The sequence below is a fragment of the Anarrhichthys ocellatus genome, unplaced genomic scaffold, assembly GCF_004355925.1.
Source record: "Anarrhichthys ocellatus isolate YVR2014 unplaced genomic scaffold, GSC_Weel_1.0 scaffold66, whole genome shotgun sequence".
Classification (NCBI taxonomy): Eukaryota; Metazoa; Chordata; class Actinopteri; order Perciformes; family Anarhichadidae; genus Anarrhichthys; species Anarrhichthys ocellatus.
In genome coordinates, this window is record NW_022280096.1 from 1,877,108 (window position 1) to 1,895,927 (window position 18,820).

The window sequence follows — 18,820 nt, forward strand, 5'->3', positions numbered from 1 at the left end:
TACAAAATTCAACAACAATCCATCCAATAGTTGTGGGGATATTTCAGCCTGGAGCAAAATGGTGGACCAACACCACCATCAGAAAATGTACAAAACTATGACTGTGTGCATTATTGTCTTACAGTATATGTACCACATGCTCCCGCAGGCTGTGCATGTGGTGTGTGAATGGTTATGAATGTTAGTTAGTCCTCATGGGCAGGTGGCACCTTGCATGGTAGCTCCTGTCATCAGTGTATGAATGCATGATGACATGTAGTGTTAAAGTGCTTTGAGTGATCGGAAGACTAGAAAAGAGAAATACAAGTACAGTCCATTTAGCATTTACATTCACTTGCAGGGACTTTTCCATTTAAAAGCACAATATGTATGCTGTCTACTATCAAAGTGTCCTTTCCTCTTTAATATTCTTCATGCTCTTCAATCTTGCGGACCGAGAACAGGCAAATTGTTTTACCAAGCTCGAACAATATTCAGCCTAATAATTCCAACACTGGATATTAATATCCTCAGAGAAGTCTGGATGACTGACATTCTTTGGATGAACCAGACTCTACAAACTTTTATTTGTTTACTCATGTCTAGTGGGAGTCTTAATTTTCTCCCCCCCCCCCCCCCCCCCCCCTCTCTCTGTTGATAATATAATCAAAAGAGCAGCCAACACAATACCTTTGGCCATGAGAGGGGCCTGCAGATCTAGTTGTACTGAGGCGGCAGCCAGCCAGCCATAACAACATCAAACAGCCCCGAGCCTCCACCGTTTACACAGAGCCAAGACCCTGGAGCAGAAATATGATTGCTTGTTCATTTTAAGATAAGAATGCAGAGAAGCTTATTGTGAACAATATGTACAGGTATGAAGTGGCCATAGTGGTAGAAGTGAATGGATTGTAGCAAACAAGTAAGAAGAAAGTGGTACTTAAGGTCAGATGAGGTTTCTCAGATACGTTAGATCACAATGTGAGATGTTGTCTTGCAGGAATGATGGAAACTAAAATGGACAGAATTCTCGTGTAAATGTGCACTACACAGGCCTGTTTGACACTCGTCACTAGTCATGTTCGCAAAGAAAAAGCAGGCATGGGAGAATACTGAACATTGAAGAAACTGACATCGAGCACCCCCTGCTGGTCACCACAACTAAGTACAAGTAGAGCTCGTGGAGCACTGGACCTGCAGCTATTCTATACATCTAAAACTACAACACTGTGAGATCTCAAAGCTTTGTTATTCTTATTCAGAATAACATTACTCCATATTTGAGACAATTGGCAAAATTTATTTGATAAAAAATGTACCTGTTATTCACCAGTTGCATTTAAAGGTAAGCTTCTAAATAGATAGCCACCATTAAAGCCATTTTCATTCTAGCATCACATTTGTTGTTAGGTTGTAGCTAAATTATTTTCATGAGCAATTAATCTGCAGATCATTTTCACAATTATTGATGAATTGATTAATTGTTTAATAAAATACAAGATAGTAAAATATCACATTTTCCCAAAGCCCATTTTCAAATGTTCTGTTCGAGCTACGGTACAAAATCAAAAGATATTTTGATGATCGTCACAGAAGACATGTTAGAAGTTGGTACAAGTGAATTTGCGGTATTTTGCTTAAACAATTCATAAACGATTAATGGATTATCAAAAATGTTGCCATTTACCAATCAATCAACTAATACTTTTTTGCTTAAATGTATCATCAGCTGATCTGCAGGGTTAAATAGAGACAACATCAGCAATACATCAGCATGAACACAAACTCCTGATTTGTCCTAGAAATCCTGTTTTACTTTCAGCATCCCCGTGTTCGGCTTGAAATAAGTGGACTGAAAAATGTTGGTAATTCTGTGACTCTGAAAAGCTATTGACAGCCTGGTTTACCATGTGAACACACTCCTATAGTATCTGTCAGCACACACAGGCTGAGATGAAGCTCAGATTAGTCTTCTGTTCATAACTTTGTCTTTGTGTAAGACTAAAGATTTTAAGTAGGTGCGTGTATAAGTTTAAGAAGAGGACATGTTGAGCTTTTCGGGGTTTACCTGTTAAAATGAGAGCAGTATTTGATCACCAAGAAGACTGTACTGACATTAAGAGTCCCAAATGAGCTAGAATCAGTCAGAAATATCATTGTATTATATGGATCAATGTATTTCCTCCTACAAATAGGATTCTGTACAGGCTAGTGCGTCAGGGGGAAACAGGGCACGCATCAGATGCAATCAGTTTATGCTGTTTTTTGAAAAAATACACAACTCTAAATCTGATGTTGTTCGTTTCATGCTAACATTGTCAAAGCCTTTTAGCACTGCAGAATGTGTTTAATGATGAACCAAGATATTTACACAAGCAAACATAAGTGCTCATTTGATTCACAATGTCCATCTGCATCACTTAGCCTATCACTTCTGTACGCATCTCTTTATTCATCCTATGTGAGATTCCGTGTTGACTCAAACAATTACTGTTATTTCAGTGCCTCTGGAGATGAGTGTAATTGTATAAAGAGAGGATTTCCCGCTTCGCCGGCTGAGGTGATGTGGAGGATCTGATGTGTGAAGTGCATCTATCTACGTAGTTCTATGCTCCGATTGGCAACATTGGAACTATTTTCAACCACGGAGGATTCCCCTTGTCCTTTCGTGCTGAAACTGATTGGTGAGGGGTGAACTCTGAGGTGGGAGGCAGTACAATGTGGTTCAAAGTTTTAAAGTTGTGAAAACTCAAAACTTACCTCAGCGCTATGTTCATTGTGAACTGACGTTTACAAGGTGCAGTGGGTGCATGATACATAAACCTATTATATGTTATTAAGTAAAGCATATAGCTCAGTTTATTTAGGGCTGTTGCATAACTACAGAGATTTCTTTGATGTGTTTGTTGTGTACACAACTGACATTGTGTACCCTACTATTTTATCTTCGAAAAATTGATTAATGATATGATAAAGATCCCAACAGCCACTTTAAATAGCTACCTAACCCACCAAAAAGACACATTTGTAAGACATTGTCTCAATAACTAATCCGTTTGGGAACTTGTCTGTAGGCTACTGGAACCTGCAGTGTTCCTAAAGTCTTACTAAAAGACAAACTCATTCCTGATGCATTTACCTTCTCTTGCAAGTGCTAACATTTATTACAACTTGTTATGTACAACATATATAAACTCCTCTGGATCACAGATCTATCTTTTTGCTTAGGGCTAATTGACAGTATGAACAGTTTTTTATGAGTTTAAAATGTTATAGAATAATGATGTCATTTTTACCCTATACCCTATGTCCTAGTGGCAGACTTGGCAGATTTGCTGTAACATTTTGGATATAAGGCAAACAGGCTACAGCTAATGTTATCTAGCTAATGAGTAACCTAATGAAAACCTGTAACTGCTTTTACAGAAGGTGTAAAGCTAATTTGCCAATAAGAATTATTCACCATATTGTTGGCTGTCAGTAATAAAAAAAAGCAGCATTTTTTTTTAGCTGGTATCAAGGCTGCTAGGACACTATGGGTACATCCCAAGTCTCTTAATTGTCGTTTCCTTGCTCCTCGATCTCCGAGCCAGGACAGTGAAGACAGATCAGATTAAACTCTAGTTTATATTTGATTAGTTTTCTGGTTCACCGTCTGGGTTAAATATATGTTCATTGTAGTCTGAACAACAACCACAAACAACTTTCTTCATTTATTAGAAAGATTTGTCTTTTCATGATCTCATATGTCCCTCAATAACTTTTATTATGGAAACAATTAAAGGAGAGAGCTTTTTACATCATTTATCATCATTTCATTCAGTCATGTGAGGCTGATCATTCCTGAGTGTCTGGTTTGATGAGTTATATCATTTAAGTTTAACCTGAGACATGGAGCCTAATAAATGAATTCCAGTGTTCAAGAGAAACCATAATCATATTCTGGGTTATTTAATAATGACGTCACAATCACAATTTCAAAACGTACAGACGCAAATAATGAATAAATAAGACGAACACATTCCGCAGGTAGAAATCAATCCTGCACTTTTAAACAGGACACCGTTTATTAAAGAGGTAACAGGCTACATAGAGAACACACCTCCACAGTGATGATTGTGTGTATTTATTAGTTATTAGTATTATTATTTGCTATTATTAAGTACAGTGATCATGTGTACAGACACAAACTATCAAAAGTCTCTCCAGCTGTTAAAGCCGACTGACAGCTGATCCAGCTGTGATCAGCGGCTGCCGTCATCAGAAACAGACGTCGCTTCACGTGACGCAACTGAGGAAAGAACGTCTCATACCTCGTAAAAAATAGTTCCTCTTTCCTCGCATGCTTTCTTTACATCCCTGGTGGGAGGGACTAAGAAGTAAGGAAAGGACGCACGTGAGGGAAACGGAGGTACAATTAAGAGACTTGAGATGTGCCCTGTAACACAACGTTAGTAACGAAAACATGGAACAATCGAGGTTGCGGTTAATTCACTGTAAAACATTCAACCAGTCAGGCCCCAGCGAGGATCGAACTCGCGACCCCTGGTTTACAAGACCAGTGCTCTAACCACTGAGCTATGGAGCCCGTGCTGGTGCATTGTGGGTACACATTGGACTTTGACATGTGACAAAAGATTTGACGAACGACTGTCTTTGAATACAGTATATGCTTTGGACTAGCTAACCGACTTACCGGACTTGACTTAACTTACCAAAATGGCAATTTTCCTCGAGATTTTGAGCTGGACTACTATGTTTCTGCTCTTTCTGATGTTCATATTGTTTCTTGGTTACTGCTTGTATGTTAATCACATTCATATGAAATATGACCACATACCTGGGCCACCGAGAGACAGGCAAGTGAAGTTGGGCATTATTAAATGTTAGCTAAGTTAATGCTAACGCTAACGTTACTTGTTTTCACCTAACCTACATTAGCAAGCTAACATTAGCTAAACTATTGTTTTGACATAACTTTCCCCTTTTGTTTTTTCTCCCGACAGTTTTCTCTTCGGACATGCAGCGACGTATGTGAGGGCAATGAGGAGTGGAGAAATTATACACGACAAATTCCTGGAATGGTAACGTTAAGCTGAGCAATATTTTATACATATGCGATAGATATAAGTGATATAACATAATCATTTCCGTTTGTAAACTAATTCCGATGTGTTTGCTGTTCTTCTATGTGTCTAAGTTGTCGTTATTTCCGCGATGTTATAATATGTTGCAAAACGCAATAGCATGTCGACTTAATGTGACAATTTAAAAACAAAACTTTAAACTTTGAACTTTGTATCAAATGTTCACACACGGGGGCTGAATTTGAAGTCAAATAAAAAAAATGAGAGCTTGTAGAAAAAAAGGACTTGTATCCACATATGTATGATATTTAAATAAATTCAAGGACAGCCACAAAAGTGTAATCAACTCTAAATGGACCATAGTTTACTAAATGATCATCATGCTGTATTGAAGAAGACTTGAAACTAGAGATTGAGACCATAAACTCATGTTTACAATGTTTACTGAGGTAATAAATCAAGAGAGAAGTAGAGTCATTTTCTCATAGACTTCTATACAACCAGAGGAGTCGCCTGGATACTGCAAGTTCAAGGCACTTCAGTTTTTAGAAGCGGAGGTTGCCGCCTGGTCTGATTCCAAAGAACTATCATTTGAAACAATCCTTCATAGATTATCTGAATTATCTCAATGTAGTCCTGTTGAGGATAACCATGTATAATTGAATTAATAGTAAGTCATAATGTCATTCGAGGTGACTTACTTTCCCTTTAAATTTCACAAAAGCTGTAGAGTAAAACCATTTGAACCTTTGTATGGAGTATGGTAATAGGCCATTGGAATCCATTAGAAGTGTCAACCTACGAAGGAAAGGGTTTTACTCATTTTTTATTCTATGAGCATTGGATTTCATATAATGTACAATATAATGTTTTTCTTGGTATCTCAAATGTAGGAAATTTGTGCTCAAAAACTTCACATTCAGAACGCGTGGGTGAATGACTTCTGTGAAAATGTGAAAAACATACAAATTCACATTTTTTCTACAAGCTCTCATGTTTTCTTTTTCTGTCACTTTAAATTCAAATTGTGTGTGAACATTTTATAAAGGTGAAAATTGAAACAAAAGTTTAGATTTTTGTTCTAAAGGTTCTCCCATCAAGTCCACAAGCTCTTGCTTTTTGCAGCATATTTACCTTCATGATAGCAACCCATAATTAAGATGTCATTTACAGGGCTGAGAACCATGGGCCTGTTTGCAGGCAAAATTTCCTGCATTACGTTGTACTCCTTGTGACCTGCCCAGAGGGAACAAAGGTAAACACCCACACCTTTCAATAGTATTCGTGTAACCACCAGTTGCATAAGCATTGAACAATAAGCGGTATAAAAGTGCACACATACACAGCTAGTACTGCTTTGGAAGAAACCCTTGCAAAATTTTAAAAATGGCAGCGCCATCTGTTATCCTTTTTGCTAATGTAAAGATAGGAATACATCATGATAATGTTTGCAATAAAAAAAATAATGTTCCCTCCTTTGATGGCTCTGTTTCAGGAGGTCCTGATGTCCCCAAAGTATCCCAAAGATAGATTCTTCTACAGCCAAATCTTCAACCTGTTTGGTCAAAGGTATTTTATCCGACGATAGATTAGTTATACTTTTCATACTTCATATGTCTTACAAGTTGTTTGGCCTACGAACAATAAAACAATGAATAATAACAATAAGTGTATATTTGTTACACTGTCAAAATGTTGAATTCCTGAACTGACAACAACTAATGTTGTTGGTACATGAGTATTGTCGGTCCACTTTGGAGTCCCAGGAAGTGACTTTGTTGGTTCACTTGAATGTCAAGTCCTCTGCAGCCTTGTTTTTCTAAGTAGAAAGTATTGTGTTCCATGTCTCTTTTCAAGGTTCCTAGGTAAGGGCCTGGTTACAGCACAGGACCATGAACAGTGGTATAAACAGCGCCGGATCATGGACCCGGCATTCAGCAGTTTGTGAGTGATTCAGTCATCACAAAGAGTCACAACAGAGTATCGGCTCAACGTTTATTTGATATCCAGTGTTTGCGATCTTTGTAAAATTCTGTTCAGATTGTGGGTATTTTTTGTTTTGTTTCTTTTGGACAACATTGTCCATTTGCAGAATTTCTGTGGAGCTTTAAAGTCCACTGTCTCAAACGACCCTTACTTCCAGGTATTTGAGAGGTCTAATAGGCACTTTCAATGAGAGGGCAGAGAAACTGATGACTACACTTTCGGATGTCGCTGATAACCAGACAGAGGCCAGCATGCTCCACCTAGTCAACTTTCTTACCCTTGATGTCATTGCTAAGGTATTGTACCTTATCCTATGTTTACATTGTAAGCAACAAAAGCAACAAAACAGCTAAGCGTGGCCAGCAACATTGTGCGTGTTGGCTGTCAGTATGTAGCTTCATTTCACTGGCTTCCATTGAAAATGACTTGTAGAATGTTGCTATGTCTCTTGTAGTGTGTTCCCAAACGTTTTTCTTGCATGTGACAAGAGCACCAGCTTATGATAAAAAAACATCCAATCAACTTTGTTTTCCTGATAACCCTCAGGTTGCTTTTGGTGTGGATTTAGAGCAGCTGAAGGATAGGTCACGTTTCCCTAAAGCCGTCCAGACATGTCTGAAAGGGATGCTCGTCACTGTCAGAGACAGCTTTTACAAGGTAAGACTTCACAGCAAATCTGTATAGAGTTAGTGTGGTGACAATATTATTAACTGTGACAGATCCTTAAATCTCACATTTCCAGTTCAACCCAAAGAACAGAGCATTCATTAAAGAGGTGAGGGAAGCGTGCCACCTGCTGCGCACAACTGGAGCTCAGTGGATTCAGGACAGAAAGACTGCAATGGAAAACGGCGATGACGTTCCCAACGACATCCTCACACAGATCATCAAAACAGCTGGCAAAGGTTATGGTCCCGCCCTAAAGTTCAGATTGATTGACTGATTAAACATTCCTCAGTTATGACAGTAGCAAACACTAGTTTACAGGGCATAGATAAGTATTTACTTTAAACTGAGGAGAATAGTATATCAAAACAAAACAACTACAAGCATCATCATCTCAACATTTGCATCACTGATTTTAAATATTATGAGATCTGCAGAGCAGATCTGCAAGGTTAAGCTCGGCCTGTTCACAATCACATACAGTAGATAGAATATGTTTACGTATATACAAATGATATATTCAGATGACTGGAATATTGGTTTAGTTGTTCAACTCTATTTCCTTGTTATTCCAGAGGAAAGCATGACTGAAGAAGATGAAGAGTTAATGTTGGATAATTTTGTGACATTTTTCATCGCGGGTAAGTCTGTGTTGTTTCTGCTTTGAGGTGTGAATTGCTCCAAAATAAGCTCGATGTTGTGCTCCTTTGTAGCACAAGCTAACACTGTTAAAGGGAAACAAAATTCAAATAAAACACATTTTCCTTTCACGCAGAATACAAACTATCCACCAGTATAGATGTGAATTCTGGAGATGTTGAGTTTAATATTACTTTTCAAGTATATTGACATAGTTATTTACAATAATTAATATGCTCTTTTGTAAAAATGTTCTGTCTCATGTCTGTGTGCTGTTATTATTATTACCACTTATATTTGAGTCCTTTATTTATTGTGTTTTTAGGTGAACTGTTCTTTGAAGCCCCACTTTTTGGTTTAAAAATAAAGAGGAATGTGTTGTTTATCCACATTTGCTCCATTTGAAGGTAATGTTCTGTCATTTAGGCCACGAAACAACAGCTAATCAACTGGCTTTTTGCATCATGGTACTTGCAAGACTTCCTGATATACTGGAGAAGTAAGAACTAACAATGCAGTGTGAAACAGTTCAATAATGTAGCTTTGAATGATGGTTACTTCAGTTGTGTTTTTATTTGTCAGAGTGAGGAAAGAGGTGGATGATGTCATTGGGATGAAACAGGACATCACTTGTGACGATCTGGGGAAGCTGATCTACCTCTCACAGGTACATCTCATGATAGGAACATTATGGTTTAGCTCTTTAGAAGTGAAGCATGTTGTGAATCCATTGTGCAGCTTACTCAGTTATTCATTCATTTATTAATTTGCCGACTCTCAAGTTAGCCTAAATATTTAAATTATATATCAGTCTAAACCAAGAACTCTTCTCTGCAATTCTGCTTTGATGTGCTCAAATCAACATTTTTAAAGCAATTTACCCAAGATGTGCATCTCCCGCTGTAACCTCCCCCCCCAGGTGCTTAAAGAGACTCTGAGGATCTACCCAACGGCTCCAGGAACATCTCGGGAAATACAGGAAGACATTGTCATTGACGGTATCCACATACCTGGGGGAGTCACGTGTTTTGTGAGTCGTGCACTTTTGAGTTGGTTTCTACCCATAAAATAGGAATTGTGTGTCAGAACCTAAAAAGGTATATAATTAGTTTCAACTTTATATACATGAAGAATACTGATAAAGCATAACAAAAAGTACCTGCTGTCAAGATGTTCAATTTATTCTACTGAAATTCAGTTCAGTTCCTATGCGACTGGGAGAATGGATAAATTCTTCAAGGACCCGCTGACATTTGATCCAGACAGATTTCACCCAGATGCTCCCAGGTAAGAGGCATACAATTTTCACATAATGCCATGTTTTATTTTTAGTCATAACAGGTCAGACCACTGATCATTGTCCCAGTTAAAAGAAGGAATATGGTGTGCATTAATGGAGGCTGTCTCTTATCTGTTTTACAAGGCCTTATTACTGCTACTTCCCCTTTGCCCTCGGTCCACGCTCATGCCTGGGGAAGAACTTTGCTCAGGTGGGTGGTGACGGCCATAAATGATCAACACACACAAAACATAACAACACATGCAACTAACTCAATGGTCTGTGGGGCTATTGCAGATGGAAGCTAAAGTGGTTATGGCCAAGCTGCTCCAGAGGTTTGACTTCACCCTTTTGCCTGGACAGAACTTTGACCTGGAAGACTGCGGCACACTCAGGCCAAAGAGTGCAGTGGTGTGTTCTGTCAGACACAGGAATCGTGATAAATAGGTGGTCACATACCATTACCATATAATATAAGCAGAATCCATAAAATGGCCCATGCGGTGAAATTGGGTTCTTTGGTTGCTTAGACTAGCCCACTGCCTACAGCGTCTCCTGCCTCAGCCAAAAGCCTCTTATGCTGCAGAGTTCTTTCATTCCTAATTGTTTATTTAGCCTTTATAAAGATAAAAGTATCAGCTGTGCTTGTTTTATTGTTATAAACAGTATATCCACGATAAGGAGGATATGGGAAAACAAAATAACTACTTCTTGAGTATCATCAGCAGTTTAATCTTGGTGGAACTAACCCGTTATATAAGTGTAACAAAATGTATTATCTGCTTTGTTTTTCACCTAAATAAAGTGATGTTGATTCATTCAATGCATGAGAATCTGATTTTAGTTCATGTTCAGTTTGCTATGCAGTGATTCTTTTATGTACTCAAGCTGCCTTTTTCTCTGTTACTGACAGTGTACATATGGGGGCGCTGTGACATTGCAAAGAAATTTCAAAAGCACCTGTTAAACCAGTTTCCTGAGAATTAACACTAAAAAGTTGTTAATTCTCAGGAATTAATATAAATAAATAAATAAATATATATATATAAATAAATATATATATAAATAAATAAATATATAAATAAATAAATATATATATATATATATATATATATATATATATAATGTGTGTATATACATACATACAATGGCGGTTAAAGCCCATTTTAATATTGAAACAATTACTAATTGGGGCAATTACTGTGGTAATTGGCCCAACACATGGTTTGTTTATGACCAACACATGGTCATAAACAATGGAAAAAAAATAAACTAGCGCTTACCGATGAATGTCACATAGTTAAAATGTGTGTTAATGAAAAGCTAAATAAAAGTGCAGCGCTCTGTTGGGTCTCTCGTTTTGAATGGAAACAGTTTTCGTCGCTCCTCGTCGTACTGTCCCTTTAAGAGGGCTGAGCCTCGTGAGCTCATCTACCTGCCGCCTGCTCCTCTCCCACGTCTTGATTGGCCGTCTTGGCCGGAATCCTCTTGAATGATTTCAAACCCGAGTATTTGCACAAGAAGGAGGGGGTCCGCTGCTAATTCCAAGCTGGCTGAGTGGAAGGGCTTGAACCAGCACACCGCCTCGGTAAAGAGGCTTATCCGAGCTATAACACGTTAAAGAGAGCAGCGCGGCCATTCAACATTTTGTTTACGCAACGTTTCACCTTTTAGCTCAAGTTAGGGTTTAGCTAACAGTGAATTATTCATTTGTTAGGTTTCTGTTAATCATCGTTTGAATGGAGCGATGTCCAGAGGAGGCGGCGCACATTGCGATGGGATGTGTGTTGTGCTGACGGGACCAGGACCTGATTGAAAATCCCCGGTAATCGATTTAAAATCCTGAGCTTCTCATGTGTGAGTACTATCAATGTGAGTACCAGGAGTTGTTTCCGAAATACATCAAGGCTTTTCCTTCAAAAGATAGGTGAGGACGTTCAGTTCATGCACGGGTTGCGATAGCATCATATTCATATTTTCTTTTTCATTATCTGCCTGTTGAAGAGGAGCGCATAACGACACTTAACTATTTTGGACAATGTACTCGTATTTGAATACAGTCCCGCAGCCCAGGCTTGGTTAAATTAGTTTTGACAGTTATTTTCAGGCCACCGTTCACACAAACAGACTCGCAGCTAGTCATGGCTAAAAACCCGTCCGAAGGAGCGAAGGAAGAAGTGAGCCAGCTAACGGACGAGGAGACGCTGCGGTGCAGCAAAGAGGAGCTGGTGCGGAGATTAAGGAGGGTGGACAGCGAGAAAATGAACTTGATGATTGAGCATGGCAACATGATGAAAGACATCAACCGGCGGCTGCAGGTGCACCTGCACGAAATCCGCAGCCTGAAGGAGATCAACCAGAAGCTGCAAGACGACAACCATGAGCTCCGGGAGCTCTGCTGCTTCCTGGACGACGACCGACAGAAGGGCAAGAAGTTGTCCCGCGAGTGGCAACGCTTTGGCCGTTACACTGCCAGTGCCATGTGGAAGGAGGTGGGCACCTACATGATGAAGCTGAAGGAGCTGGAGGCCAACCAGGACACCGTGCTGAGGGAGAACTCTGAGCTGAAGGAGATCATCCTCATGCTGGACGAGGAGAGGAATGGAGCGGGGTCCAGGAGCTCCATAGACAGTCAGTCCAGTTTAACCAACCTGAACGGTGGCACGGGCACGGTCAGGGATGTTGGGGACGGGAGTAGCACGTCCAGCGCAGGTAGTGCTGGTAGCCCCGACCACCACAACCACATGCACAAGCCCGCCCCAGAGAACAGTAAGTTGGGCACCACCATGAGGAGGTCCATGGATGACCTGTCAGCACCGCACCATCACAGGAGCATCCCCAATGGACTTAATGGTGAGTACACACACTCCCCCCACATGTGGAAACACACAGCCTGTCATAGTGACCTGCAGGGAGACATGGGCCCACTAGATGCCAACCAGTCAGGCCTGACATTAAACATTGGTGAAATGCCAAGAGCTCCACATAAGATACACAATGTGTTGGTCTTTTAAGACCTTTTGGAATTGTTGATTTCTTCTACTTCCGTGTGATTGAGCTCTCAAAAGACACGTATGGAGTATTACAGCTCTATTCCTCTTCTTGGTTTCACTCCTCATAGATGATACAGTTAGGATGTGATTGCACTGACAACATATGCTGATCAAAATCACTGTAAAAGGATTAACATGGGGGGTCTTGGCTTAACCTCACTGTAATGTCTTGATTAGGGTGATTATGACACACATATGCACACACAGTACACACACACAGTATCCTTAAGTGGCCTTTTCAGTCTCATGCTACCCCATCATTTGAATCTGTACTGATTTAGGTCACTGGCCTTGTGGTCCTTAAGGAAGAGGACTTATCTTAATAGCTTTTAGAAGGGGGCTCAAGCAAATAGATTTTTTTTGGGGTCTTTCGCCGATTATCATTGTTGCCTTTCGGTTGTGGAAGAGCATTCATGTCTGCTTTGAAATGCATGGCGTGGGACCAGAAATCAATGTCCCTGTGTTAAGACCTAAATACACGGCTGAAAGCTTCGAGCTGGGATGAAAATGCCCTGATGGAACAGGAGGACACTAAGCCTCGTTTAGCTAGCACATGGGCTGATAACTTGCCACGGTCCGTTTGGCAAGGGAAATAAATTCTGTTTCATGAGAGGAAAAAAAATCCTCCACCCAGTATAAACTTTATCATTATCATTTTGATTACGATTTACAAGGACGGGGCAGCAGCAGCATATATGAGGTCAAAGCAAGCAGCTTCAATGATCACATCGGTCACATGTTATCCATCGGCCATTCACAAACATCCTGAGAGAACTGTGAAGGATGGAAATGAGCACTAGTGAGGGCTGAGGCAGCCCTTAATCCGGAAACACTGACATTTTTGGCCAGTGTTTGGCTGTCATTATGTAACATGAATATTGTGTCTGCAGCAGCCCAGCACCTCTCTAAGCTGCTGTTTGTCCTGATGCTTGTGACATTGTGTGCCCCTGAGGCTCTGGCTCTGGGTGCTCACACTGACAATAATGCACAAATACAAATACCCACACATGCACACAACGGCAGGCTAGCAGGGGAAAGACCCGCTTCCCTTGACAGATCCATTATTTCATTGTTAATACCAATGCATTGGGAATGAGATTGATGCTATCTGGTCCTAAACAAAGCTAAGCATCACAAGTCTTCATCTTTTACATAATTGCAAGATATCAATCAATACAAATGACAACGAAGCAATACTACATTGATCCTAATCTGCTATTGCATAAATTGGATGACTGTACCTAGAAGTGTTTGCTTGGACAGGAATTTAGTTGCTCGCAGGTCGACACTAGCTCCTACAGGTCTGACTAGTAAGAAAAGTCTTCCCCAGCACAGATCTACTCAATTGTCTGCTTTACATCCGAGTGACAATGTTGTGAGGTCTGCAGTGTGGCTTTATTTAATACTGTGACTCCCCCTGGGCATTTAGGAGACAAGCTTGATGATTGCCACTCGAGTGCTAAATGAACAGCATCTGTCCATTTAGTAGTAGTAGTAGTAGTAGTAGTAGTAGTAGTAGTAGTAGTAGTAGTAGTAGTAGTAGTAGAAGGTTTGGTGTCCCAAGAGTATAACAGACCAGTTGGTTGAGCTAGACTCTAGCTAGAGGCTTGTGTTTCATTTATTATTCATATTTTTGGCAAATTAAAATCTAGCAGGCTGTCTCTTTAGAGCCAAAAGAGGCACTGCGAGAGGAGTGTATGAAAGGGGGCTCAGCAAAAGGCCCCCAATGGATCTTGGTGGTGTTGGGGGAGTGGCTGAACGGCTGTAAGGGGTTGGCTGAGGGTGGTGTGGTGAGGGACTGTTGGAGGGTATATTGAGCTCAGAGGAGGTTGGTTTTCGGAGACATCCTGCTGTCTGCATAATTGACACAGACACTTTGGCCTGATAGGACGACTGCATGAGGCATTCCAGTTGCCCGGACGCAGAGTTTACTTGCGGCGGACAAGCGTTAATATTGAGTCCTGCATTTAGTGAATGGTTTCAGTGCAGCAGTGGATTTATCCTTCACTCTTACCTAAACTGGTGTGTGTTTGTTTGTTTAGCCATATGTGTGCCAGAGGCCAGTGAGATGTTAAATCAGGTCCACCTTCATGTGACTGCTGGAGATGGAACGCCTTCATTACTGAGACGTTTACAGGGCCTCTCCTCCCTCCTTTCTACCAAATTCCAATGTTATCTCCACAATCAGTCGATTTGCTTGTATATCTGTATGGATCTATTCACCCTGAGCTCAACTTTGGTGACCTTTGACCTCTGACATTTGGCCAACATTTAGGCCGGTTCATGCTTTTCGTATGAGGGTCCGTCCACGTGCAAGCCCTCGCGGACTGTACACATCACATGCCCGCCAACTGCACATGGCCTAGTTTTGCTCCACGCTCCAGTCCGGTTGGTGGCGTATGCACCTCTTGCTGGTTTAGCCAAGAAGAAGAAGCAAATGACAAAGTGGATGCTTGTTTTGAAGAGAGGTTATGTGAAGAGATCCTCCGTTACCCACATTCACATAATTTGTCTTTATGGTGCCTTCTGCTACCGACTGGAACGCCAGCCCTACGTGGACACTCAATGGTAGTATGAATGGAATCATGAGCGTGTGACCGGTACCTAGTCTGAGGCTTTAGGCAATGAAAAGTAGGGTCGTCACGATACCAAAATTATGACTTCGATACGATACCTGCCATAAGTATCACGATACCCGATACTTACGATACCAGAATTCGATACAATACCACAAATACGATAAGATACTGGTATATTTATCTATAATGGTAATAAATAAAACATCTGTACGGTTCCCTTTTTTACCAGCTTGTTCCTGCCCAGCTTTTTGAAGACTTAACAAATGGCATTAATATTAATGTTTAACCTCTTCGTATCTTTTGAGCCTCTCTCATATTTCCGCTGGCTTTCAAACACAGCTTAAGGGAACTCTGTCTCTGTGTTGCTGCTGGCATCTGTCTGACTGTCTGTGGGAGTGGGTGGATAAACAATGCTTCATTTACTTGCATAGTGAGTTTGATATTTTCACTTCATATTTTATCTTAATTCATGGAATAATTATTTTTCCTTAACTAAAAATAAAAAGAATTAGCTCAAGATCCACCCTCAGGCTCCACCAGCATGTAGCCATTTTGCATCAATTGTGTTTCATTTAGTACACTTTTGTGTGCATTGTGACCTCATCATCATATAGGTTTGTCGTCAAACTAGGCTAAGGTACTTGTGTTAGCTGTATATAGGTGAGCTTGGGGGTGTTCATGTTTATAATCACATTTGCTTACCTGTCGTTCTTTGAAAAGTTCGGGGTGTCTGTCTGAAAGGTGCTTTGCCATGTTAGACGTGTTGCCTCCCTGTCTGTGTGGCTTTGAAACACGTTTCGCAGACGGGTCTCTGTATGTCAGTGGGGACCGTACACGGACCCCCATTTCCGTTTTTCCGTTTTTGGTTTGAAACGAAAAACGAGAATATTTCCGTATTGTCGTTTTTTTGACTGAACGGTAAAACAGACTATCAAAACGTACACGGACCTTGATGCATGTCTCCCCTGCTATCACTCGCTGTGAGTGAGCGCTGCCTGTTGCTGTGTGAGCGCTGGGCAGCCCCGCCCCCTTGCAGTCAATGGCGCTCTGATCGCGCCTATTTTAATGAAGTATCGATACTAAAAATATGCAAAATTGTATCGTTTTTTTAATGTACGGGTACCGCGGTACCTTTTTAGTATCGATACACCGTGCAACATTAATGAAAAGCTGCCGAGTCCAAAATGGAAGAAGCGATTGGTTTATTAGCTACGTCGCAACATCCACTTTTTAAATAACCGTCCACTATTATAGTATCAATTATTGAACAAAGTGATGCTCAACCCTGAGAACAAAACATCAAGGGGGAGTAAAGTACAGAGAAAACAGATAAAAACTCAGGGAGCTGTTGTGATTGGCTATCGCTGGTATGTCCCGATGTGTCATCCAGCATTCGTAGCATTAACTTACGAAAAATATTGCGCAGCTATCCCACAAAATGTTTTCAGATGTTATCCACGTAATCTTGAAAGAGGAAGTATAAAGACTGCTGAGGTGGATGGGTCCAGCAAGCAGCCATCTTTCAGCCAGGAGAGTGCTGTTGGTTCATCGTGTGAAACTTGAAGTCAACATTGATGCTTTTGTCACGCAACTTGAGTACTTCTGTAACGCCACTTCTGTGGCTATTATAACCCAAACGACCATCCTTTCCTTACCTAACTAAGTAGTTTTCTTGTGAAAAACAGAATTTCCTGTGAAGACGGAAGTTTATTTGAAAAAGGCATATGCATGTACTTCCCTCCCTAAGGTCTCTTCCTCTTTTCTCCCCGTTAAAGGGTTTTTTGGGGGAGTTGTTCCTGTTCTGATGTGAGTGTCCTGGGACAGAGGATGTCTCATGTGTAGAGATTGTAAAGCCCTCTGAGGCAAATTTGTGATTTTGGTCTATACAAAAATAAATTGAATTGAATGTAACAAGCGGAAATACTCGTTGCAGGCAGGTAAGCGCACAAAAAAAATCAGGTATAACTTTTTGTGGGATATCATACGATACGTTGTATGAGGATACGTTGCCGGACTGGCTGGTGTGTTAGCTGTTAGCTCCCCAGCTACATCAGTCCACCAGCTAGCCCCGAGAGTAGTCACCACATCACCAAGCTTCTGGAACCAAATATTTAGTGAAGACGCATGTATTCATTTCACTGTGCCACTTCCTGAATACTTTCCAGACCTCATTACCATGAGTGCGTCAGTCTCTGGAACCAGTCAGATAGGTTAGTGATTCACTGGAGATTAAGCACAATGCATTGATTTAGATGTTGTTTCACATCACAGAAGACAAGCAATGCATTCCTATGTTAGGCACTCTGTGAACCGAATTATACTCAAATTAGTCCTAATGAATTCGTGTGTGTGTGTGTGTGCGCGCGCGCATTGTTTCCAAGTAACCTACTCAAGAAAGACAAACTCATGAACTATTAGTAAACCGACTTTACTATGAGATGTGGGAACCTCAATGGTGCGTGCGCGTGTGTGTGTGCGCGCGCGTGTGCAGCAGTGAGTAGGAACTCGTCTCCTTTCTGATTTAGAGGCTTTTCTTTCTGTCTCACTCTCTTTTCAGTTTCCTTTTCTTTTACCCTTGGGGAGTGACGTGACCTGAAAGTAAACTTTCAGGTCAAACTAAGCAGCGCCTTGGTATTCACATTCATGTGTGACTGAAGCATTTGGTAATTTTCCCTCTACGGTGAATTATCAATAAGTTTTAATAGTCAGACGGTTACGTTCCTTTCTTTAGAGTACTGTCTTGATTTAAAATATCTATTGGGGTCAAAATAGATAAAATAAGCCCCTTTTTTACATCATTGCAAAATCTTAATGGCTAGTTTACTTGCTTCAAAGAATCACATGCTTTCAGGCTCTCCTGTGTTTTCCTCAAGTAAACAATCGATCAACAGAAAGTGGGCCCTGGCGTCTCTGTGTGAGCTCCATTCTGGTTTCAAATGAAACTGGAGGATCAACAACACAATGGTGTTTTCCTCTCGGCTGTGGTTTCAAGTCATTGTGTAGCGTTTCTGTGGGGCTTGAAAAGGCATCTAAGCAGGAATAGGATGTTTCCGTGCTCGAGGAAGCTAACTTGTCTTTAGTAACCTCACCCAAATGTACGTACTTCTCTCATGAAGGGCAACAACTCCAAGAAAAGGGAACAAAAACAACAGCTACTGTTGGTGACTAAACTGAAGTTACAGCTCTAGGATTATTATAATTATGAAAATGAATAGGATTGCATTTGGTCATGTTTAGACATGTAGTAGAGATTGTGTCCCTTTTACAAAGCTACCGTTACAAAGGAAAATGCTGATGTACAGTATGTTTTAGTGTTAAGTTTTGTGTTTTGCAAATTACACCCAAAGACGTATCAAATGGAACACTTTGAATTTTCTTTCATTAAGTTCATCAGGTGTCCTGCTTCCCTTGCACTCTCTGGCTTGCGTTTCCCAGCACCCTGTCTGTCTGTGGAGGCCTGGTCGGCTGATAACACAGATAATGGAGTAGACACCCTCCCCCCTCCACACACACACACACACACACACACACACACACACACACACACACACA

The 18,820-nt window shown here is 40.7% G+C and overlaps 2 protein-coding genes and 1 non-coding gene across 5 annotated transcripts in view; 2 read left to right on the plus strand and 1 right to left on the minus strand.

Annotated features, from left to right (window-relative positions):
• Positions 1-4,330: 4,330 nt before the first annotated feature.
• LOC116397415 (cholesterol 24-hydroxylase) lies at positions 4,331-10,448 on the plus strand. Of its 2 annotated transcripts, none has more exons than XM_031872803.1 (15): positions 4,331-4,390; positions 4,986-5,063; positions 6,240-6,321; positions 6,562-6,635; positions 6,924-7,010; positions 7,210-7,348; positions 7,599-7,709; positions 7,795-7,957; positions 8,294-8,359; positions 8,784-8,856; positions 8,940-9,024; positions 9,277-9,387; positions 9,556-9,644; positions 9,781-9,847; positions 9,934-10,448. In XM_031872803.1, exons 2-15 carry the CDS (start codon positions 5,023-5,025, stop codon positions 10,081-10,083), a joined length of 1,338 nt encoding a protein of 445 aa, XP_031728663.1. In that variant the 5' UTR covers positions 4,331-4,390; positions 4,986-5,022; the 3' UTR covers positions 10,084-10,448. The 2 variants fall into 2 exon arrangements, with proteins under 2 accessions (XP_031728663.1, XP_031728662.1); XM_031872802.1 differs by lacking the exon at positions 4,331-4,390 and adding an exon at positions 4,622-4,838.
• Positions 4,495-4,567, minus strand: trnat-ugu (transfer RNA threonine (anticodon UGU)). Its single transcript has one exon. It is a non-coding gene; the product is annotated as a tRNA-Thr (tRNA).
• A 642-nt stretch (positions 10,449-11,090) lies between the features above and the next one.
• Positions 11,091-18,820, plus strand: part of ccdc85cb (coiled-coil domain containing 85C, b) — a 49,118-nt gene continuing 41,388 nt past the window's right edge. For both annotated transcript variants that reach the window (XM_031872758.1, XM_031872759.1), the window contains exon 1: positions 11,091-12,489. In XM_031872758.1, coding sequence (XP_031728618.1) covers positions 11,778-12,489 — 712 coding nt within the window. In that variant the 5' untranslated portion in view covers positions 11,091-11,777. The remainder of the gene's footprint in view (positions 12,490-18,820) is intronic.

Bases quoted from the DNA above. Each gene is read 5' to 3' on its own strand.
- LOC116397415 (XM_031872802.1), top strand. From the start codon at position 4,699: ATGGCAATTTTCCTCGAGATTTTGAGCTGGACTACTATGTTTCTGCTC. The intron at 8,360-8,783 runs GTAAGTCTGTGT...TCTGTCATTTAG, and splicing joins TGTGACATTTTTCATCGCGG to GCCACGAAACAACAGCTAAT. The intron at 9,025-9,276 runs GTACATCTCATG...CTCCCCCCCCAG, and splicing joins AGCTGATCTACCTCTCACAG to GTGCTTAAAGAGACTCTGAG.